This window comes from Eriocheir sinensis, unplaced genomic scaffold (genome assembly GCF_024679095.1).
Source record: "Eriocheir sinensis breed Jianghai 21 unplaced genomic scaffold, ASM2467909v1 Scaffold1584, whole genome shotgun sequence".
Classification (NCBI taxonomy): domain Eukaryota; kingdom Metazoa; phylum Arthropoda; class Malacostraca; order Decapoda; family Varunidae; genus Eriocheir; species Eriocheir sinensis.
This window is the reverse complement of record NW_026110944.1, coordinates 1-24,000: the sequence shown is the minus strand read 5'-3', so window position 1 is coordinate 24,000 and position 24,000 is coordinate 1. Positions and strand designations below refer to the sequence as shown.

At 45.3% G+C, this 24,000-nt stretch overlaps 1 protein-coding gene across 1 annotated transcript in view; it reads left to right on the top strand.

The window, feature by feature from the left end:
- Positions 1-20,016, top strand: part of LOC126990358 (pituitary homeobox 3-like) — a 44,037-nt gene extending 24,021 nt beyond the window's left edge. The window contains exons 2-4 of the mRNA XM_050848967.1: positions 15,070-15,208; positions 15,663-15,729; positions 17,813-20,016. Coding sequence (XP_050704924.1) covers positions 15,070-15,208; positions 15,663-15,729; positions 17,813-18,397 — 791 coding nt within the window. The 3' untranslated portion in view covers positions 18,398-20,016. The remainder of the gene's footprint in view (positions 1-15,069; positions 15,209-15,662; positions 15,730-17,812) is intronic.
- The last annotated feature ends 3,984 nt before the right edge of the window (positions 20,017-24,000 follow it).

Genomic DNA, 24,000 nt, shown 5'->3' with positions numbered 1-24,000 from the left:
GTGTGTGTGTGTGTGTGTGTGTGTGTGTTACTGTGTCTGTTCACCTTTTTTTTTCTCTCACTGTCAGATACGAAATATTTTCCTGGAGAAAAGTTTGATTCGCCAGTTTTTTTTGTTCTTTATTAATACTTTTATAACTTGTATTACTCTTGTTAACTAATGCTTTCAACCTTTGTCTCTTTCCTAATACATGACCCTTGCTTCCTGGCCCTACACACACACACACACACACACACACACACACACACACACACACAGCACCCACACACACACACACACACACACACACACACACACATCCCCACGCACACACCACACACACATCTTCCTACCTACCCCCCCCCACACACACACACACACACACACGCACGCACACCGGTCAGCCACAAGGGGTCATTTCACACCCCCTCGCGTAATGAGTGTCCTAATGTGCTCGCGGGGCCGCACACGCTGCTTTATGACCTCAGATGACCTCCGCCCACGAGGGGTCGTAAAGAGGTCACGCCGCGCCCAGGTCACCCGGGAGACTCACACCTAGGTACAAACTCCCCCCCCCCCAACAACCTCTCCTCTCCTCACCCTCCTCCTCTCACCTCTACCTTTTCTTCCTCTCGCTCTTGCTCCTCTTCCTCACCTTCTCTTCCTTTCCTTTGCTCTCTTCTTTTCCTTCCTTCTTTCCACATTCTTTATCTCTTATTCTTCTTCATCTCTCTCTCTCTCTCTCTCTCTCTCTCTCTCTCTCTCTCTCTCTCTCTCTCTCTCTCTCTCTCACACCTTCTTGACCTCTCCTTATTAACTTCCTTCCTTCCTTTTTCCCTCCATCTTTATCTCCTCTTCCATCTTTTATTTCTCCCCATTTCATCTCTCCCTCTCCTCCTCCTTCTCTCACCTTTTCTCCCTTCTTCTTTCTCTCGCTCATTTCCTTTCTACTTTCTTTACTCAATTTTTTATCACTTTTTTTCTCATCTCCCTCTTTCGCCTTCTTCCTTATACCTTTTCTTAATTTCTTTCGTTTTCACTTTTCTTTCTCTTCCTTTGTTTCCTTTTTCATCTTCTTCCTTTCTACTTTCTTTCTATATTCTTTTTCTCTTCTTCAATCTTTCACTTCTCAAACTCTCCTCCTCTCTCCCCTTCTCTTCTCACCTTCCTTTCCTTCTTCATCTTCTTCTTTCCTACTTTCTTCCTTCGTTTCTTATCTCCTCTTCCATCTTTCCTTTCTCCCCCTCTCACCTCCTCTCTCCCTCTCCTTCCTTATTAACTTCTATCTCTCTCATCTTGTCTTCATTTCCTTTGTTTTCCTCTTTTTCTTCCTATTCCCCATCTTCTTCCTCCTCATCTCTCTCTCTCTCTCTCTCTCTCTCTCTCTCTCGTCTTCTTATCTTTCTTTTCTCTCTCTCACTTTTCCTCCACTTCCTTCTTTTCCTCATTCTTCATTCCCTTCCTACTCCATCTTCTCTTTCCTCCTCCTTCATCTTCCTTCTTCCCTCCTACTCCTTTTCTTTTCCTTCTATTTCCTCTGTTCTTTCCTCTTTCCTTTCTTCTTTGCTTCTCAATCCTCTGCTTTTTATCTGCTTCTTCCTCTTCCTACTCCTCCTCCTCCATCCCCTTTTCCTCCTCCTCCTTATCTCTACTTTCCTCTATCTCATTAACTCTCCCTTCCTCTCCTCTTCACACCTCCTCCTTCTCTTCCTCCTCCTCCTCTTCATTGTTCCTCTTTTCTCACCTCGTTTACCTTTTTTATTGCCGCCCTTTTTTCCTCCTTCCTTCTATGTATCTCTTTCTTTCTTTCTTTCTTTCTTTCACTTCATACCTTATTTCTTTCCTCTGTTTCTCTTCCTTACTCAGTTACTTCATTTTTTTTCCTTTCTACTTTCTTCCCTACCTCTTTTTCTTTTTTTCTTTCTTTCCCTCCTTTATCCTCTCCTACCTGTTCTTCCTCCTTCATCCTATTTCTTTCTTTCACCTCTTTCTAATTCCTTCCTTCCTTCTTATTTTCTTTCCCTATCTTCCAAGCTTTTATTTATGTTTTTCTTCCTTTCTTTCTTTTCCTCCCTTGTTTTCTTTCTATTGCCTGCTCTTCCTCCTTCAATCTCTCTCCCTCTTCCTTCTTTTCACATCTTCCTTCCTTCCCTATTTCATTCCTTACCTCTCTTTTTTAATTCTCTCTTCCCTCTTCCTCTTTTTACTCTCTTCTTTACTCCCTTTCTTTTCTTCATTTACCTTCTCTTTCCTACTTATCCTCCTTCATTCTCTCTCCCTCTTCGTTCTTTTCGCATTTTCCTGTCTTCCCTATTTCATTTCTCTCTCTTTTTTCTTCCTTCTTCCTCCTCTTACGCTCTTCTTTATTCCTTTTCTTTTCTTCATTTACCTTCTCTTTCCTACTTTTCCTCCTTCATTCTCTCTCCCTCTTCGTTCTTTTCATCCCTCCTTTCCTTCCCTTCTTCATTTCTTACTTCTCTTCCCTCTCCTATTCTCCTCTTTATTCTCTTTCTCTCTCTCCGCCTACCCTTTCTTTCCTACTCTTCCTCCTTCACTCTCTCTCCCTCTTCTTTCCTTCCCTTCTTCATTTCTCACCTCTTTCATTAACCTTTACCTTCCTCCTCTTCTTCCTCTTCCCCTCCATGCTTCCCTCCCTTATTACCTTACCTGACCTTTCCGATACCTGTCTGTCACCTGGGCATTTCCGTTCCTCTTGCCTTCACCCGAGTCAACCCTTTGTCGGTATGTGTTCCTGATATGTCCCTTTATATAGTTTTAGGTCCATATTCTTGAACGTCTCTGGCTCCCACTAAAACTATTTCCCAAGGCTACAGAGAAGATTAACCTGGTGTTCATGGGTGCTTTTTCAGTTCATGGTGTAGACATCGTGTAAAACTATCACTTGCATCACGAAACAGTCCATGAAAACTCCACCAACTTCCACGGGAGGCTTTTCAAAGTGGTGAATTGAGTGGCAGATAGGTTTAAGAATACGGGCTTTTTCATCACTTCGGCCCCCAAGCTCATATATTTGACAAGGCTTTCGTAGGCGTTCTGAGCATTTCCAGAGGTAGTTTTATGACCCTGGTGGTAGTTTGACCCTTCCTCTGTATCATGAACCTAAAAAAGACTCCTATTTGACAAGGGTTTCGTAGGCGTTCTGAGCATTTCCAGGGGTAGTTTTATGACCCTGGTGGTAGTTTGACCCTTCCTCTATACCATGAACGTGACAAAACACTCATAAAAACCCGATTAAACTCCTTATCGGCCTTTGGAAATAGTTGATGTGTCGAAGCGTCTGAAAAAAACGACCAAACCTCCATTCCTTCTCCTATTTCCTCCCTTCAACCTTTCCCACTCTCTTCCCAAGGCAATAGTGATGTAAGGGATGACGATTGAAGGTTATATCTACGTAGGAGAATGTGATTGTTTAAAATGAAGAATGATAAAGGACATAAGGAACTGATTACCGCATGACTATAGCGAAATTGTTATGTCGTTTATATTTAGAGACGAAGTTTTTTTTCTTTTTCGTTCCTTCTTCTTCCTTCCTACTTCTTCCCCTTCCTTCAAGCTTCTATCAATCTATCTTCGTTTGATCTGTCTTTTCAACTCCTTTTCTTTCCTTCAATTTCTTCTGTTCTCTCCTTCCTTTTTTCCGCTCTTTTTTCTTTCTTTGCTTCTCAATCCTCTGCTTTTTAATTGCTTCTTCCTCTTCCTACTCTTCCTCCTTCATCCCTTTTTCCTCCTTCCTACGTCTTTCTTTCTTTCCTCTATCTCATTAACTCTTACTTCCTCTCCTCTTCACACCTCGTCCTCATCCTCCTCCTCCTCTATCTATCTATCTATCTATCTATCTATCTATCTTTCTATCTATCTATCTATCTATCACTTATTTCCTATCTCATGTGTGCTAAATGCATCTGCTACTAAAAAGTGAGGTATGTTCTAGGTCGTCATGTGTCGTATTCTGTGAAGCGTGACCGTAAAGCAAAGTAACCACAACATCAATCAGTCTGTCTATCACTTACGTTCCTATTTTGTGCAACGTGAATCGTGACATGGTAAAAAAAAAAAGTAGTCATCACACTATTCGTATCCTGCTCGGCGTGAATGTAAAGCAACTAACCACAACATCGGTCAGTCTAAGAAATAAATAAAAAGCGATGAGAAATAAGTAGGCCTACCTGGAAATTTCTACCTGACAGAGAAAATAAAATACGTAAAAAAATAGATAATCAAACTGTCTTGCGGATTTTTTTAGTGAAGAGAATAAGCAATAACGAGGGATAAAGATGGAAAGTAAATAAACAAAATAGAGAAAAAAAAAAACATGAGAGACGTGAAATGGAGGAACACAAACACCAGACAGAGAAGGGAAGTGGAGGACGTTGGGAAAGGCCTTTTTTGACGTGTAGTGGACTAGTAATGGACGATGATGATGATGATGATATGAAACGTTGGGAATGATGATGAGGATGATATGGAACGTTGGGAATGATGATGAGGATGATATGAAACGTTGGGAATGATGATGAGGATGATGATGATGATGATGATGATGATGAAACTAAGGGAAAACTAGGAGACGAGTTTACATAAAAGATCCAAAAACGAAGAAAAAGAAAACAAAAAGTAGAATAATAATAGAAAGCGATGCAAAATGAAGAGAAAAAGAGGATGAATGAATAATATGAATAACTGATATGTAAACAATCTACCAATCATATATTTACATAAAAGTTTACAAAAAAGATCCAAAAACTAAAAAAAAAAAAAACAGGAGAATAATAATTAAGAGTAAGCGATGCAAAATGAAAGAAAAGGAGAACCAATGAATGTGTAGCGTGATAGCAAAAAAAAATTAAAAAAGGAGAATGAGAATAAAAGTGAAGAATGAGAAGAATGGAAAATGAAAATGAGAATGAGAATAAAAATGAGAATGAAAATGAGAATGAGAATGAAAATGAAGAATGAGAAGAATGGAAAATTAAAATGAAGAATGAGTATGAAAATGAGAATGAAAATGAAGAATGAGAAGAATGGAAAATTAAAATGAAGAATGAGTATGAAAATGAGAATGAAAATGAAAATGAAGAATGAGAAGAATGGAAAATTAAAATGAAGAATGAGCATGAAAATAAGAATGAGAATGAAAAAGAACAATGAAGAATGAGAAGAATGGAAAATTAAAATGAAGAATGAGTATGAAAATGAGAATGAAAATGAAAATGAAGAATGAGAAGAATGGAAAATTAAAATGAAGAATGAGCATGAAAATAAGAATGAGAATGAAAATGAAAATGAAGAATGAGAAGAATGAAAAATGACAATGAAGAATGAGCATGAAGATGAGAATGAGAATGAAAATGAAAGTGAGAATGAAAATGAAGAATGAGAAGAATGGAAAATGAATATGAAAATGAAGAATGAGACTGAAAATGAGGAATGAGAAGAAAAATGAATGAAAAGGAGAATGAATAATAAAAAAACAATAGGTAAACCATCTATCAATCACTTGTTTTCTTATTTTGTGCACCGTGACGGCTAAAAACACACACACAAAAAGAAGTTATCACCACACTAAGTCTTAATCCCGCCGCACAAAACTTTCTTATGTATATATGACAAGGACTGATAAGCGATGAGTCAGGCAGCGATTTCATCTATAATCCGCCACGTTTTATAAATATTACGAGAAATTATTATTATATTTAGATAAGGGAGTGGCGCAGCAAGGCGTAGCTTCGTGCCTGCTATATGACGCAACTCAAGAACACTGTGTCGAAGGCCGAGACAATAAGATATGAATAATAGAATAGTGAATAATAGAAAGACCAAAACAGTAAGATATGAATAATGGAAACAATGAATAATAGAATGGCCAAAACAATAAGATATGAATAATAGACAAATGAATGAACAATAAGATATGAATAATGGAAACAATGAATAATAGAATGGCCAAAACAATAAGATATGAATAATAGACAAATGAATGAACAATAAGATATGAATAATGGAAATAATGAATAATAGAATGGCCAAAACAATAAGATATGAATAATAGACAAATGAATGAACAATAAGATATGAATAATGGAAATAATGAATAATAGAATGGCTAAAACAATAAGACATAAATAATAGATAAATAAATAATTGAATGTTGATAACTTAAAAAAAGACAAAAAGTGAATAAATAAATAAATATATGAATAAGAATAAATTAAATAAATGAATGACGATTAGAATTAACTCCCTGAAATTCCTTACTTGATAAGAAGAAAAAAAAATAGTGGATAGGTCAAGAAACTGTCGGATATCTTTGTGTGTGTGTGTGTGTGTGTGTGTGTGTGTGTGTGTGTGTGTGTGTGTGTGTGTGTGTGTGTGTGTGTGTGTGTGTGTGTGTGTGTGTGCGTGTGTGTGTGAAGAGAAAGCAATACCGAGTTGTTAAAAAAAAATGGCAAGTTAATAAATAAAAAGATTGACATTGAATAAAAAAAATATCTGCTGACAATAAGTATACGAAGATACAGACAAACAAATAGATTAAAATAGAACAAATGAGCGTGTAAACAAACAAAAAAACAAGCAAATAATCAGATCAAGATACGAATACAGATAAACAGAAATTAAACACAAATAAAAATAAGTCAATAAATGCAAATAATAAAAATAAAAATAATAAAAGTAAATATAAATAAAAACAAATGCCAACTAAACACGGCCATTTAAGAAGCGGAAAAGAAGAAAAAAGAAGAAAAGCAAGGAAGAAAAAGAAAAGAAGAAAAAGAAAAGAAGAAAAGCAAGGAAGAAAAAGAAAAGAAGAAAAGCAAGGAAGAAAAAGAAAAGAAGAAAAGAAGAAAAAGAAAAGAAAAAAGAATAAAAGGCCTCTTATTAAATGGCTGATAAAAAAAATGTTGCCTGTGAAAAAGATTAAGAGAAAATAACAATAAAAAAGGATTAATTAAGAGAAGAAAATAATAATACAAAAGAAATAGAAGAAAAATAATAACAACACAAAGGCCTACACACACACACACACACACACACACACACACACACACACACACACACACACACACACACACACACACACACACGGCCCCTTCAGCAGCGTCTTACACACAGCCAATACTGCCCCAATACGTTGCTGGGCCGCGTCTTACATCTCAATAGTACTCACTCACCACCACCACCACCACCACTACTACAAACAACAACAACAACAAGAATAAGGAGTAAAAATATAACTTCCACCTACACCACTAAATCTACCACCCACCACCTTCACCTACATCACCACCACCATCACCATCACCACCACAAGGACCCTCACCACCACCATTAAAACTATCACCACCACCATCACTCCCTGCAAACTCCCTTCACTATCACCATTACCCCCCCCCCACACACACACACACGACCACCATCACCATCATCATCGTCAACACAAACAACAGCAACAACAATGATAACAAAAACAAGAACTGCAACTCACGCCACCACCACCACCACCACTAAACCATCACCACCCATCATCATCACCACCACTACCATCACCATCATCACCACCAACATCAAATTCCCACCACCACCACCACCATCACCCTTCCCCCCGAAAAAGTCCCTCACCACCACCACCACCACCCCACCACCACCACCATCACCACCACACCACATCACACCCCAAGGAAACCGGCCAGCAAGCAACGGAGGCCTGTGATTGGTCAAGACGGCGTGGCGAAGGTGCGTGGGCCGGCCAATGGTGTCCCGCCGTGATGGACTGGGCGGTAATGGCGCGCGGGGCTCCGGGGGCAGACGGCGACACCTGCGGATTAATTGGATTTACGTGGCGTCCGGCCCGTGGCTGAGGATTAGCCCGAGGAACGGAGGAACGGGGCAGCGGGATTTATCAGGCCGACCCGAGGAACGCGATAAGGGGAGGCGTGAGGGGAAGGAAGAGGGATGGAGGAGGGAGGGAAGAGAGATGGAGAAGGGAGGGAAGAGAGATGGAGGAGGGAGGGAAGAGGGATGGAGAAGCAGCCAAGACGGAAGAGCAGGGGGAGGAGGAAACATGGAAACATGAACGAGCAGGCCGCAGAAATCCTGTTGGTTCATTGCGAGGGTGCCTGCTTTCAGTGATTTACTCAGTCCGTCAGCCACAGGAGTGACCCGCGGAAAGATCAAAGCACTTCTGTATGTACTCGAGGATACGTTCAGTTCACTCCCGACGTAACAAAGTGACGGTCAACGCAATTCTTAAGAGTTGATCATTTTCGCACTAACCACTCCTGCAGGAAGGGTGTTCCAGTGGCGGACGACTCTGTTCGAAAAAGAGCTGCTGCCGATATCTGCACTGCATCGCTTCGCTTGAATTGTTTTACCGTTGTTTCTTGTTCTCGGGTTAGTTTGTAGCGTGAAGAGTTTGGATTGATCGACGTTGCTGAACTTGTTCAGGTACTGGAAGACTTGTATCAGGTCTCCCCGCAATCGTCTCTTTTCCAACGTGAAGAATTTGAGTCGCTTGGGGAAGAGGAGGTGGCGGAGGAAGATGAGAAGAAGAAAGAGTAGAGAGAGAAAAAGAGATGAAGGAGGGAAGGAAGAGAGATGGAGGAGCAAGCTAAGACGAAGAAGCAGGGTTTGGAGGAGGAGAAGGAAGAGGAGGAGAAACAGTAGAGGAACGAGGGGAAGGAAGAGAGATGAAGGAGAGGCCTAAGCAAGAGGAGGAGGAGGAGGAGGAGGAGGAGGAGGAGAAAAGGTAAGTGGAGGAACAGCACAGAGATAAGGGGAGAAGAGAGGGGAAGGAAGAAGAATGAGGGAGGGTAGGAAGAGGAATGGAGGAAGCCTTGGAGATGAAGGAGGAGGAGGAGGAGGGGGAGAAGGAGGGACGGGAAAAGGAAGGAGGAACAGACGGTATATACGAGCAGGAGATGACACAGGAAGAGATATGGAAAGGAGGGAGCCAAGGAGGAAGGAAGGAAGGAAGGAAGGAAGGAAGGAAGGAAGGAAGGAAGGAACGAACGAACGAAGGAACGAAGAAAGGAAGAAAGAAAGAAAGAAAGAAAGAAAGAAAGAAAGAAAGGAGGGAAGGAAGGAAGGAAGGAAAGAAGGCAGGAAGGAGGGAAGGAAGGAAAGGATATAAATGATAGAAGGAATTTAACGGCGAAAAAATACAAATAGGGAGATAAAAAAAATAAGCCAAATAAAAAAATCTAAGAAATAACTCAAAACAGAAAACAAGATTAACGAAAAGGAAAAAATAAATGCAAGAACGGAAGAAGAAAGGAAGAAGGGAAGATAAAAGATAAAAGGAACATATTCTCATGACATTTAATAAGAAGAAATTAACTTGGGCAGACCTTATCAAACTCAGAACTTTAATAATAAATGGGCAACCTAAGTTACAGTGGCAACCTAGGAGTACAGTAGAGGACCAGGATATTTGGTCGGTATTCTCAGACGCTTCCGAACCTCACGCCAACCACTTCCAAAGGCCGAAAAGGAGATGAATCGGGTTTTCAAGAGTTTTTTTTCACGTTCATGGTACAGAAGGAGGATCATACTACCTCTGTTAGCCAATTATGTTACCAGGTTTTATAGTAACTGTGGATAAGTGTTATGTTTTGTGATAAAGGTACGAACTGGTATCTCTCGTCAGGTCCGGTGTACCGTTGCTTGCTTTCTCCAGTTGATTGAAGTTGACGAGATAACACAATAGCCAGGGTAATTAAACTATCCCTGGAAATGCCCCGAAACTCCTACGAAAGCCTTGTCATGTATGTGTGTTTGGGCGCAGAAATGTTTAAGAATATGACCCCAGGTGGAGGTGGAATGAGAGGTGGAATGGAGTAATTTTAACACCAGACGGAGAAAGGAAGTAGACGTTGGGAAAGGCATTTTATGTTGTGTAGTGGACTAGCAATAGATGAAGATGATGATGATGATAATGATGATGATGAAGATGATGGTGGTGATGATAACGAAAAAAAAGTAGGAAATGAGTTTACTTAAAAGATCGAAAAACGAGGATAGAAAACTAAACGAAACAGGAAAATAATAAAATAGTGAGCGATGCAAAATTAATGAAAAGGAGAAATGGGTTTATACATAGAAAATTTAGAACTAGAGAAAGAAAAAGAAACAAAAAATAGAAAATTACAAATGAAAAGAACCAATAACGAGGAAGAAAAGAAAAAAAACAGGAAAATAATACATAGTAAGCAATGCAAAATAAATGAAAAGAAAAAAATAGCTTAAACACAGAAAATTCAGGAACTAGGAGAAGAAAGGATAAAAAGAAATTAGAAACGAAAGATGTCCAACAACGAAGAAAAGAAAAAGAAAAGACGGGAAAACAATAGCGAGCGATGCGAAACGAAAACAAAAGAAGAAAAATGAGTTTGGACAAAGAGAAAATTCAGAAACGATAAGAGAGAAAGAGAAAGGAAGATTAAAAAGAGAAAATAGAAACGAAAATTAATGAAAAATATTGAACCTTGATACGACAAAAGCCCGGAGCGTGAACAGCGATTAAAATGAAAATAAGAAAACAAAAAACAAAAAATACGCCAAAATACGGAGAACACAAAAAAAGTGGAGGAGGAGGAAGAGGAGGAAGAGGAGGAGGAAGACTGGAGGTAGATGTGGAATGAGGAAGAAAATGAAAAGAGGGGGGAAGAAGAAAAGGAGGAGGAGGAGGAGGAGGAGGAGGAGGAGGAGGAAGAGGAGAAGAAGGAGGAGGAGGAGGAGGAGCAAAGGGAGATGACCTGAGGATTTGCAAGCAGGCGACGAGTCATTATAGAAGGATGAGAGAGAGAGAGAGAGAGAGAGAGAGAGAGAGAGAGAGAGAGAAAAGCAGAAATGAACAAAAAGAAGAAAAACAGATAAGGAAAGACAGAGGAACAGCAATAATAATAAAGAAAAGAAGAGAAAAAAAGAAGAAATAAAAGAAGAGAAAAAAAGAGAAAAAAAAGGCCCAAAATAAATATACAGAACTAAATAACACACACACACACAAACACACACACACACACACACACACACACACACACACACACACACACACACACACACACACACACACACACACACACACACACACACACACACACACCTTCCGGTATGAGACAAATTGCCTTTCTAAAAGCTCCCTTGGGTGTGCTGCGTGTGACCTTCCGAGCCAGGTCACGAGGTCACACACACACACACACACACACACACACACACACACACACACACACACACACACATATTTTGGAGGGTGACCTGATCTCTCTCTCTAACAGTTAGGAGACAAAGGCAAATACGACCCTCATAAAGATAAACCAGAGAGAGAGAGAGAGGGAGAGAGCGCGAGAGAGAGAGCGAGAGAGAGAGTGAGAGAGAGAGAGAGAGAGAGAGAGAGAGAGAGAGAGAGAGAGAGAGAGAGAGAGAGAGAGAGAGAGAGAGAGAGAGAGAGAGAGAGAGAGAGAGAGAGAGAGAGAGAGAGAGAGAGAGGAGAGAAAGAGAAGAGAGAGAGGAGAGTAGAGACAAAGAAGAGAGGAGAGGAGAGAGAAGGGAGGGGAAGATGGGGGGGAAGGTGTGAAATGAGGAAAGAGGAGAAGTAGAGGGGGGTAGGGAGGAAGAGAGGGGAGGGGGGAAGGGAGGGGGAGGGGGGGAGAGGGAGGAGCTATCACCATCTCATGGGTCACTGCCACTCACTGGGCGCTAAGGAGGTCAGTCAGTGGGTCAGCGGGGCAGAGGTCACACGTGCAGGGCGGACTCTGAGGCAAAGACCGCGACTCAGAGGTCAACTTCACGAGCCTGACCTGACCCGACCTTCTGTATCTACTTTTGCAAACGCCATTGATCACGTGACTGGAGGTGTTAGTGTGAGCCGAGGACGTGTTGTTGGTGCTGCGTTAACTCTGCGTGACCTCGTTTGACCTTTCGTGACCTTCGTGAATGTGGATTGTGAAGGAGGAGCCGATGGAATTCTTGGCGGCCATTTGTGAGTATACCGATGTTGTTGTTTTTCGAGATAAACCTAAAAAAGAAAAAAAGGAAGAGGAGGAGGAAGAGGAAAGGAGAGGGATGGAAGGAAGGGAGTAGAGAGGAAAGGTAAGGAAAGAAGAGGGGTGAAGAAGGAAGGAGAAAGAGGAAGAGGAAGAATAAGAGGAGGGGCTAGATGAAGGGAGGGTAAGGAAGGGGAGTGATGGAAGCGACCGACTTTTTTTTCCGACAAACACCGACTAAAAAAAAGAAAGAGGAAAAGTAGAATGAGGAAGAGGAAGGGATCAGATGAAGGGAGGGTAAGGAAGGAAGGGGAGTGACGGAAGGGATCGACTGTCTTTTTTTCCGGACAAACACGGACTAAAAAAAAGAAAGGAAAAGTAGAATGAGGAAAAGGAAGGGGTAAGGAAGAAAGGGACGAAAGAAGGGGAAGGGACCGACTGTTTTTTTTCCCGACAAATACGGACTAAAAAAAAAGAAAGGAAAAGTAGAATGAGGAAAAGGAAGGGTAAGGAAGGAAGGGGAGTGAAGGAAGAAAGGGACTGACTGTTTTTTCCCCGACAAACACGGACTAAAAAAAAGAAAGAGGAAAAGTAGAATGAGGAAGAGGAAGGGGAGTGAAGGAAGAAAGGGAGGAAAGAAGGGGAATGGAAGACATGTTTTTTTTTCTCGACAGACACAGAACAAAACAAAAATGCTGGAACACTCAACGTAATATAAAACTAACAAACAAACAAAACCAACAGACGCCGAAAGGATAATTCAATGATTCAACTTGGGGAAGCATTTTGTGATACCGACGAGTTGTTATTCTTTGTTTTTTTGCCAAGAGAAAAAAAAACGCAACAGCTTCAATAAAAAAAATAAAAAAAAACAGACGAAGAAAGAGTTAATGGCGACAGTCTCAGTTCTTTTTTCCTTAGACTAGAGAATGATAGACCAAGGAACAGACAGAACAATAACAACAACAAAAAAAACGTAAAACAACTTCAAATATAAAAAAGACAGACAGACGATGATGGAGTTTCTAACAAGTGAGAGAATATCGACTTATTCAAGAGAGAACTAATCAAAGGGGAGCGGAGGGAGAGGATTCTTTGTCGTGTAGAATGGCTGAGGGATATCCAAGAGGGAGAGAGGGAGAGATGAAGATGGAGGAAAGGTAAAGAGAAGAGCAAGGAGGGAAATAAGTCGTGGGGGAGAGAGAGGAGAGAGGGAAGGGAAGTAGAGGAGCAGAGAAGAGCAAGGGAGGAAGTCATGAGAGAGAGGAGGCAGGGAAAGGAAGAAAAGGAGAAGAGCAAGGGAGGAAACAAGTCTTAGGGGAGAGAGGAAGGAGGAAAGGGTAAGAAGAGGAGCAGAGAAGAGCAAAGGGAAGAAATGTCTTGAGAGAGGGAGAGGTCTTGGGGAGAGAGGAGGGAGGAAAGGGTAGGAAGAGGAGCAGAGAAAGGGCAAAGGGAGGATATGTCTTGAGAGAGGGAGAGGAGAGAGAGAAGGTAAAAAAAGAGCAGAGAAGAGAGAAAAGGGAGAAAATACGTCTTGGGGAGAGAGGAAAGGGAAGGAAGGGGAGCAGAGAAAGGGCAAAGGGAGGAAATGTCTTGAGAGGGAGATGAGGGAGAGGAGGTAACAAGAGGGGGAGAGAGTAGGGAGGAAAGGGAAGGAAGGGGAGCAAGGAAAGGAAGGAAAAGAAGGGTCATATTCTTCAACATTTCGTCGCCCAAGAACACAAATTTGACAAGGCTTTCGGAGGAGTTTTGGGCATTTCCAGGGGTAGTTTTATGACCCTGGTGGCGGTCTGACCCTTCTTCTGCACCGTGAACCTAAAAGAACACGAGCAAGGAAAGGAAGGAAATAATGGTCATAATCTTAAATATTTCGTCGCCCAAGAACACAAATTTAACAAGGCTTTCATAGGACTTTTGGGTATTTCCAGGGGTAGTTTTATGACCCTGGTGACAGTTTGACCCTTCTTCTGCGCCGTGAACCTAAAAGAACACGAGCAAGGAAAGGAAGGAAATAATGGTCATAATCTTAAACATTTCGTCGCCCAAGAACACAAATTTAACAAGGCTATCATAGGAGTTTTGGGCATTTCCAGGGGTAGTTTTATGACCCTGGTGGCGGTCTGACCCTTCTTCTGCGCCGTGAACCTAAAAGAACACGAGCAAGGAAAGGAAGGAAATAATGGTCATAATCTTAAACATTTCGTCGCCCAAGAACACAAATTTAACAAGGCTTTCATAGGAGTCTTGGGCATTTCCAGGGGTAGTTTTATGACCCTGGTGGCAGTCTGACCCTTCTCTGTGCCGTGAACTTCAAATAACACTCACTAGAACCCAGTAATTCTCCTCTTCGACCTGTGGAAATAGTTGACGTGCGGGTTGGAAGCGTCTGACAACACCGCCCAAGTCTCAGTATCCCGGCTTAGGAGGGAGATACACAAGTTAATCGTGCGCGTGCATCTCAGATAAATAACTGGAGACGCTGACAGACGCGGGGGAGGCGGCGTTAAAGATGTGCTCGCGTCTCGCCTCTTGTCTCGTGGCCGCGTGAGGTGTGTCTGTACAGGTGTGTCGCGGCACGTGTGTAGTATTAGTTCGGTATTATCAGACCTTAGCCTGCAGGTGTAGGGTGTGACGTAACTTGTCTCTCGCTCTGTACAGTTAAGCGGCAGTCCATTTCTAAGACCGTTATTTCCTTGCCTAAGATGCTGGCGAGAAAGTCACTCGTGTTTGGCGGAGTAGTATTAGTGCGTGTTGAGGTGTGCGCTGAAGCTTCCTGTATGTACGCGGTGGAGGCGCTGAGATCACCAACACGTGCTTTTTTTTGTCCACCAGACCCGGGTGAGAAGCCATCAGAGTGATCTTCGACAGGACAGGGAGGGGTGTATATTGAAGCTTCCTACACAAGACAGAGGCGCTATAATCACTAGCACGTCCCTTCTTATCCCACCAGACGCGGGGAATAGCCGTCACTGTTGTGTTTGGCTCTGGTGGCGGGAACGAATGTTTGTGTGTAGAATATGAATGTAGAAGATTAATCTATAAGGTGTGGGACTTCAGAGATATTAACCCCCTTTGTTATTGTCCACAGACGCGGGCGAGAAGCCGTCGCAGTCGTGCTCAGCGGAGTCTGACGACGACAAGAACAAGAAGAAGCGTCAGCGGCGCCAGCGGACTCACTTCACCTCGCAGCAGCTGCAGGAGCTGGAGGCGACCTTCGCCAGGAACCGGTGAGGAGAGAGAGAGAGAGAGAGAGAGAGAGAGAGAGAGAGAGAGAGAGAGAGAGAGAGAGAGAGAGAGAGAGAGAGAGAGAGAGAGAGAGAGAGAGAGAGAGAGAGAGAGATAGAGAGAGAGTGAGATAGAGAGAGAGAGAGAGAGAGAGAGAGAGAGAGAGAGAGAGAGAGAGAGAGAGAGAGAGAGAGAGAGAGAGAGAGAATCCTACAATCGATAGGTAGATAAATAAGTAGATAGATAGATAGATAGAGAAATAAATAGATAAATATAAAGAAACAGAGCAAGAGATAGAGAGAAAGAAAGAGAAAAAGAAAAAGAGAGTTAACAAAGACAGACAGAATGAGAAAAACAAAGACACACACACACACACACACACACACACACACACACACAAGCAAGCGACAAAGCCCAGGCCATTCCTCTAACACCCCCTCTCCCTCCCCCCCACAGGTACCCGGATCTCAGCGCCCGCGAGGAGATTGCCCTGTGGCTCAACCTGAAGGAGGCGCAAGTCAGGGTGAGTTAAGCAACGCGCCCCTTTGTCTTCATCCGCCTCCCCTTCTGCGTCCCCTTTCTTCCCCTCCTCCTTCATTAGTCACCCTCTTCCCTTCCTCTCTCCCTTCTCCCTTCTCTCCCCACTCCCTTCTGTCTCCCCTCCTTCAGTATTTTCTTGGTGGCTTTTTTTCCTCCTCCTCCTCCTCCGTTCCCCTCCTGTTTCCCCTTCTCCTGCAGTATTCTTCCTCCTCCTCTCCCCTCTCTCTTCTACTTCACCCCTTCTTCCCTTCCTCCTCCTTCAAAATTCTTCCTCTTCTCCCCTTCTCCTTCCCTTCCTTTAGCGTTCTCCCTCCTCCCCTCTCCTTTCCAGCCTGCTTCCCTCCTGCTTTCCTCCTGCTTCTCCTCCCTCGGTAGTGGTCGTCGTCGTCGTCGTCCTCCTCCTCCTCCTCTTCCTCCTCCTCCTCCTCCCTCAATATTTCTGCCTTTTTTAATTGCTTTTTATTTTTCGTTCTGATATCGACTCGTCAGATTCAAGGATTTTTTTGTTTCCTCGATGGATTTTTTTTTATTTTTATTATTACGTCTCTCTCTCTCTAGGGGTCGTGGTTAGAAAATATGTTACTGTCTACAGTTGTGTATGCATCTGTCTCTCTCTCTCTCTCTCATTTTTTTTCCCGTCTTCTGCTGTTTACATGTCTCTTGATTTTTCCCTTTCCCCTACCCCCCTTTCTCTCTCTCTCTCTCTCTGTGTGTGTGTGTGTGTGTGTGTGTGTGTGTGTGTGTGTGTTGTGGAAATCAATTACTGTCTGCCTGCATTTGTCCGTCTGTCTGTCTCCCCTCCAACCCCCCCCCCACCACCCCCGGGGTGTACAGTGCCGCATACAAGTGTTCAGGGGAAGTAACAGGCGGCGTCCGAGCCTGACGGATGGCGCGCCTCCATCACGGCGATTGCAGCTCAGGCGCTCATCCATCGCGTGTCTCCACCGAGCTTAGCAAACGCGCGTAAATCACCGGACGAACCACCCAAATTTCGTCGAGCGGGTTCATCCCTCCACTGCCTCGCCTGACCTCTCTCTCTCTCTCTCTCTACTCTACTGTCCTCTCCCTCTCCCTCCTCCTCTCCCCATCAGCTGTCCTTCCCCCTTCCTCATTCCCATCCCTTCCTGTCCCCTCTCCTCCCCGTCCCCTTCCATGACCTGCCCCCTCATTCTCTCTCGTCCCCTCCTTCCCATCCTGTCCCCTTCACTTCCGTCTCACTCTCTCCTCACCTGTCCGTTCCTTTCTTCCTCTCCCTCTTTCCCCCCCGCTGCCCTTCCCTCTCCCTCTTTCCCTCTGCTGCCCCCTTCCCTCCTTGTTTCCCTTCCACTTTCCCTCTACTTCCCTTCCCTCCCCCGCTTCCCTCCTCCTTCCGTCCCTTTCCTCTCCCCTCCACTGCACCTTCCCTCTCCCCCCCTCGGTCTCCCCGTCCCCCCATCCCAACCCACTTCTGCACCCTCGTTCCTACCCGTAACTCTTCCCATCCCTCTCCTGCCCCTCGTTCCTCCCCCGTCCTCTCCCCTCCACGGCCCCACGCCCGTCGTGTTGGTGTCGCGGCGTGACCTGTGTGGCCGCGGGGTTGAGGGTCAGGGTCGAGCGAGGTCGGGGCCGGGGGTCGGGGGCCGGGGATCGGGGGCCGGGAGTCGGGGATCGGGGGCCGGTGGTCGGGGGTCGGAGGCCGGGGGTCAGGGGTCGGGGCGGGGGCTGAGTGCCGGGGCCGCAGGTTGATTCCCGCGATAACCGTTTTTCACACTGACTGGTACCGCCGCGCCGGGCCGGGGAAGGAGTCAGTCAGGTTGTCTTAACGGCGGTTTTTGTGAGTATTACTGAAGTGGCGGATTGCTGAGCTCAGCGCGGCGGTGCGGCGGACGCCGCGGCTCTATCACGCTGGCCCTCACGGCTCCTCGTAAACTTTATCAGTTATGATTATGTTCTGCTTGCTGCACCTCCTGCCTCCCTCCCTCCACCCTTCTGCTCCTGTTCCCCGCGCCCAATGGGAACTCTAGCAGTTCCCGCTCACTACCACCGCCACCATCTAACCCTCACCACCACCTTCTTTCCGTCCACAGATCTGGTTCAAGAATCGTCGGGCCAAGTGGAGGAAGAGAGAGCGCCACGCCATGACGGCGGGCATGCCCGGGGACTTGAAGGGCGGCTGGGGCGCCCAGCTGAACGGTCTGGCCTGGCCCGACGACGGCCTCTACTCCGGGTACTCGTACAACAACTGGGCCAAGGTGACGCCGCCGCCGCTGGGGGCCAAGAGCTTCGCCTGGGGCTTCAACGGCGTCAACATGAACCCGCTGATGAGCCAGCAGCCGTCGGCCATGTCGCCCATCAACTGCTTCCAGACGCCGACGCAGGGCATGAGCAGCTCCACCAACCTCATGCCCACCACCATGTCCTCCTCGCTGGGCTCCAGCGCCGCGCCCTGCCCCTACCCCGCCCCGACGCCGCCCTACGTCTACCGCGACCAGACCACCATGTCCTCCTCCATCGCCTCCCTCCGCCTCAAGGCAAAGTCACACTCACCGGCCTTCACCTACACCAGCGGCGCGGACACGCGGTCACCGCCCGCCCCCGACAACAACGCCTTCTTCACCACCACCGCCGCCCCGACGGACAAGTTCTCCTGCATGAACACCGTCATCGCGTAACGTGCCACGCACCCCGCCCTGCCCCGCCCCGCCCCTCCCTTTCTCGGCCCCGCTAAGGCCACAAGGGACTTCACCGACGCAGCGGCAACGGAGGGCGGCGGCGGCCATGCAGCGGACACCGCCGGGACGGTGAGAGGGTGACCGGCGGGCCACCGCCGCCACGGGCTGGGAGGCGCCGCGGCGGCCGCCACTGCAGCGGCGGCGGCTAGACAAATGTATCACCGCCTTCACGAGTCACGGCCAACACCAACACCAGCGGACGCCCAACACCACACACACCACACTCACCAATACCCAACACTCACCACCACACCACACGCCGCCACCCCGGACATACACACCGCCGCCGCCGCCGCCGCCGACACACCACAACACCCCCACGGCGCAAGTCGCTCATTACTGTATATAAAAAGTTGAAAGCTCTTAATCTGAACCAGCAGGACCCAACGCCCCCCTCTTCCCCGAGCCCGACCCTGACTACGCCTCCCTTCCCTTCCCTTCCCCGCTGCCCGTCGGCCCCCCTTCCCCCAACCCCCTCATAACTTGATCCACACAGGGCTGCAACACCATGATTCCTGACCACGGGGGGGGAGGGGGGGGATGCTGGGACGGGAGGGAGGGAGAGAGAGGACAAGAGGATTCACACGCCACGCCTTCACCACCACCACCACCACCACGACCACCACCGCCATCGTGAAGTCACCACCACATCCGCATCACCACATACGCCGCCGCCGCCGCATTCTCTGCCCACCTTACCCCCCCCCGCGCCAAGGCTGAAGAGAGTATCAGGAGTCTCATGTTTTATCTGACTTCGTGAGTGAATTACGACTGACAACTCTCCTCCTCCTCCTCCTCTTGAATCTGCTTCCTTTTCCTCCTCCATCTAATTATTCTCCTTTTTCCTTCTGCTCCTTTCATCACTTCCTTCTGCCTTTCCTTCTTGTTCTTGTTCTTTTCTCTATTTTACTCCTCATCCTCCTCCTCCTCCTCCTCCTCCTCCTCCTAGTCCACATTTACTCTTCCTGACTCTTCCTTTATTTTTTTTTACTCTAAGCTATCCATTTTTCTACTTCCTTCTCCCTTCTCCCTCTCACCCCTCCACCTCCTCCATCTCCTCCTCCTCCTCCTCCGCCTCCCAGACAAGCTATATAGTAAATACCTATAAATATATATAATTATAACCCGCAAATCCACTACAGATAATAAGTCAATTCCGTGGTCTGTCGTTTCCATTATTATTATTATTATTATTATTATTATTATTATTATTATTATTATTATTATTATTATTATTATTATTATTTTCTTTATTATATATTTCATGGTGTAAATAAACCTTTATGAATTATAGAAAAAAAACTGTGTGTCCCGCCGTGTGTGTGTGTGTGTGTGTGTGTGTGTGTGTGTGTGTGTGTGTGTGTGATTTCTTGATCCGTTTTCCCACACACTTCAAAAAAAATAATAATAGTGATTTAATTTTAGCCGAACGTAATTAACTCAAAAATAACGAGCTGACGGAAGTAATTGTTTGAGAGAGAGAGAGAGAGAGAGAGAGAGAGAGAGAGAGAGAGAGAGAGAGAGAGAGAGAGAGAGAGAGAGAGAGAGAGAGAGAGAGAGAGAGAGAGAGAGAGAGAGAGAGAGAGAGAGTAATATATACTAATGATAATTCCAAAATGAGTATACCTTATCAACCTGTGTGTGTGTGTGTGTGTGTGTGTGTGTGTGTGTGTGTGTGTGTGTGTGTGTGTGTGTGTGTGTGTGTGTGTACGTGCGCCACATTCCACGCCCCGGGGTCCCACAGGGGGTCACCCGGGGCCTCTGTGTCTGTATTAATGTATAACGATTTAATAAAGAATAATTTCATTACCACGAACTTTTCTCTTCCTAATGATGATGATGATGGTGATGATAATGATGATGGTGGTCGTGGTGATGATAATGGTAAGGATGATAATGAGGATGGTGATGATGAAGAGGAGGAGGATAATGATGATGATGATGATGACTGGGAAGGTGACGTAAAAAAGGTAAAGTTGGGAGCATACACTATAGCTGCGCGTGGCCTCGGTGCTCATCTCCGTCCCACTCGTCCTTTAACCTTCCTCTTCCTCTCCTTCCCTTCCTTCCCTTTTCTTACTTCACCCTCTTGCAGACTCCTTACGTTCTTATGTTCTTATGTTCTTATCCTTTATCTCGCTTCCCTCTCTCTCCCTATTCTTCTCTCCAAGTTTATTCTCCCTCCCTTTCTTCCTTCTTCCTTAAGCCTGCGGTGGGAGAGAACTCGTAGGTCGATGTTCTAAGACGCCTCCGCTTCTCATATCAACTCTTCCTAAAGGCCGTAAAGGAAACCACTGTCGTTCTAAGGAGTGTCTCTGTAGCTTCACGGCACAAGAGAATGATCAACCTACCAGAAGGGTCATTAACGGTAGCAGCGGGGATCATGTTTCTTAATGGTCCCTCCAAGCGAGAAAAATGAGAAAAAATCACCCCTCACACAAACCATTTCATAATATATATCAAAGCATTTGTGATCAGATTATGTATCATCTATTTTTGGGGGGTTATATCATTGCACACAAATTTGGCCCATCGCTGCTACATGGTAAAGCCACAAATTTGACCCATCGCTGCTACACGGTAAAACCACAAATTTGGCCCGTCGCTGCTACACGGTAAAACCACAAATTTGGCCCGTCGCTGCTACACGGTAAAGCCACAAATTTGGCCCGTCGCTGCTACACGGTAAAACCACAAATTTGGCCCGTCGCTGCTACACGGTAAAGCCACAAATTTGGCCCGTCGCTGCTACACGGTAAAACCACAAATTTGGCCCATCGCTGCTACACGGTAAAACCACAAATTTGGCCCGTCGCTGCTACACGGTAAAGCCACAAATTTGGCCCATCGCTGCTACACGGTAAAACCACAAATTTGGCCCGTCGCTGCTACCGGGTTAAACTATCTTGGCAAATGTCCAAAACTCATACGAAAGCCTAGTCAAATGTGTGTGCTTGGGCGCCGAAACGTTGAAGAATATGGTTAACCCGACACAGGGCCAGTGCAGCATCCGGGTTACCACAGTTTGCCTCCCCCAGGTGTCCCCAGGTACCCATTTATCCACCAGCCACAGAGGAAGGATGAACAGCTGGGTGGGATGCACGCCGACTGCTCCGGACTGAGATTCGAACCCTGACCGGCAGATACATAGTCAGGGACGCTAACCATTGCACCGCGGAGACTGATTTGGATATGGTAAAAGACAATGGCGGAGGTAGAAGAAGAGAGATAAAGTTGCAGAGTATAAAAGGGAAGTGAGAGATGAAGAGATAGAAATACACAAAACAATAGAAAAATAAGGAATAACAGACGAAAGACGATGGAAAAGGAGGAGGAGGAGAGATAAGGAGGAGTAAAAGGGAGATGAGAGATGATAGAAAAAAAGAAGATGAAAACATCGGATAATATAAGATAAGGAACAAGAGATAAAAGGAGACAAAAAAGATGATTAAAAAAAAAAAGCTGATCTGAAGTGGATTGAATGAAGGTTGCTGGAGGTGTAGGTGGAGAAGGAGGAGGAGGAAGATACAACGAACAGAGGACATGGAAGACGAAGAGGAGGAGGAGGAGGAGGAGGAGGTGTAGATTTCAGGTATACAGATGACAGGGAAGAGAAAGGAGAGGAGAGAGATATGGAGATGTGGGATACAAAGAAATTAGACAAGGAAATGGAGGAAGAGGATTATGAAGAAGAAGAGGAGGAGGAGGAGGAGGAGGAGAAGGAGTTGTAGATTTAAGGTATACAGATGACAGGGAAGAGAAAGGAGAGGAGAGAGATAGGGAAATGTGGGATACAAAGAAACTAGAAAAGGAAGTGAAGAGGATTATGAAGAAGAAGAAGAGGAGGAGGAGGAGGAGGAGGAGAGAAGAGACGTAAAAAAGACAGCCAGCACACTAAAGTTCCACCATTGTTCCTCTTTTACGATTATTTTACTGTCTACTGAGATGACGGGACTACTACAACTACTACTATTACTACTACTATTACTACTACTACTACTACTACTATATACTAAAACGAGAGGGGGAATGGGGCAGGCAGAGATTTAAGCAAATTAAACTTATGGACAGGAAGGGTGAATGTGCATAGAGAATGGGATAAGATTAACTGACAATAAAAGAGAGGAGGAGGAGGAGGAGGAGGAGGAGAGGCTGCCAACTGTGTATGCAAAACAGTCATTGAAGTCAGCCAGTCAGCCCGCCAGTCAATCAGCCAGTCAGCCAGTCACTTATCCACCCACTCAGTCATCGAGTCATCCACCCACTCACTTATCCACCCACCCAGTCATCGAGTCATCCACCCACTCACTTATCCACCCACCCAGTCACCCAGTCAGTCATCCACTCATCCACCCAGTCAGTAATCAAGTCACTCACCCACCCAGCCACCCAGTCACCCAGTCATTCATCCACCCACTCACCCATGCAGTCATCCAACCACTTATCCACCCACCCAGTCACCCACCCAACCACTCAGTCATCCAGTCATCCACCCACTCATCCAGTCATCCATGCAGTCATCCATTCACCCAGCCCCGCGCGTTGACTGGCAGACTGATCCCCGCCTCTTCCTCGACGGGCCAACATGATACTTTACTTGACATTATTAAGTGTGGGTGATTAAGCTGAACCCTCCCTCACCCCTTACAGCGGCTCCCAAACTCTTCTGGCTGTGACCCTAAATATGGAAATGAAAGGAAAGGAGTATGATAGAAAAAGATAGAAAGGAAGAGATGAAGAATGGAGAAGAAAAGGAAGGAGAAAATCTGAAGACGAAAGAGAAAAATAAGAAGAGTGAATGGAAGAAATAAAGGGAGAAAAGGGAAACGAAACGAAGGGGAAGAAGGAAGGAAGAGACGGAGAATGAAGTGGTAAGGAAGGAGAGAACTTGAAGAGGAAAGAAAGTATAGTAAGAGAGAAGAAAAAATAGAGAAAATGGGGGAACAAGGCGACTCTAAATGCGTGAACATGTAGTATTTATCTCCAGTTATTTTTAAATGTTATACTTTCAGATATTTATGATTTTATCCTCCGCCTCCTCGCTGTCTGCCCGCCGGACGAGTATTATACGTGAATGCTACTTGTGTGACGTCCCGTATTGTATGTGTGTGGGTGCTTTATTACAAGTCTCCTTTTGTTGGTATGTGATTAGGAGAATCTTCAAGTAATTCAAGTACATTAATTAAAAATCTAAATTTGACCTAACTGTGATTGACTTTTTTTTCCAAGACCCTCCAGCGACCCTCCGAAACACGCTCGAGACCCTCATTTGGGTTTGGGAATCACTGCCTTAAATATTATAGAGGCCCATCATCCTTTACTCGTTATACCAACCCTTTATGCCCATTCCCTTACCTCTTACACACACACATTACCCTTATGCACTCTTTATCTACCTCCTTCCTCACCCTTTAACAATGCTTCCTTCCTCCTCTTCCCCCTTCCCCTTCCCCCACCTTCCTTCCACACTTTCACCCTTCATTATTTTCTCACCCTTTCCCCATCATCCCTTAAGCCCTGACCCATTACATCCACCCTTAGCT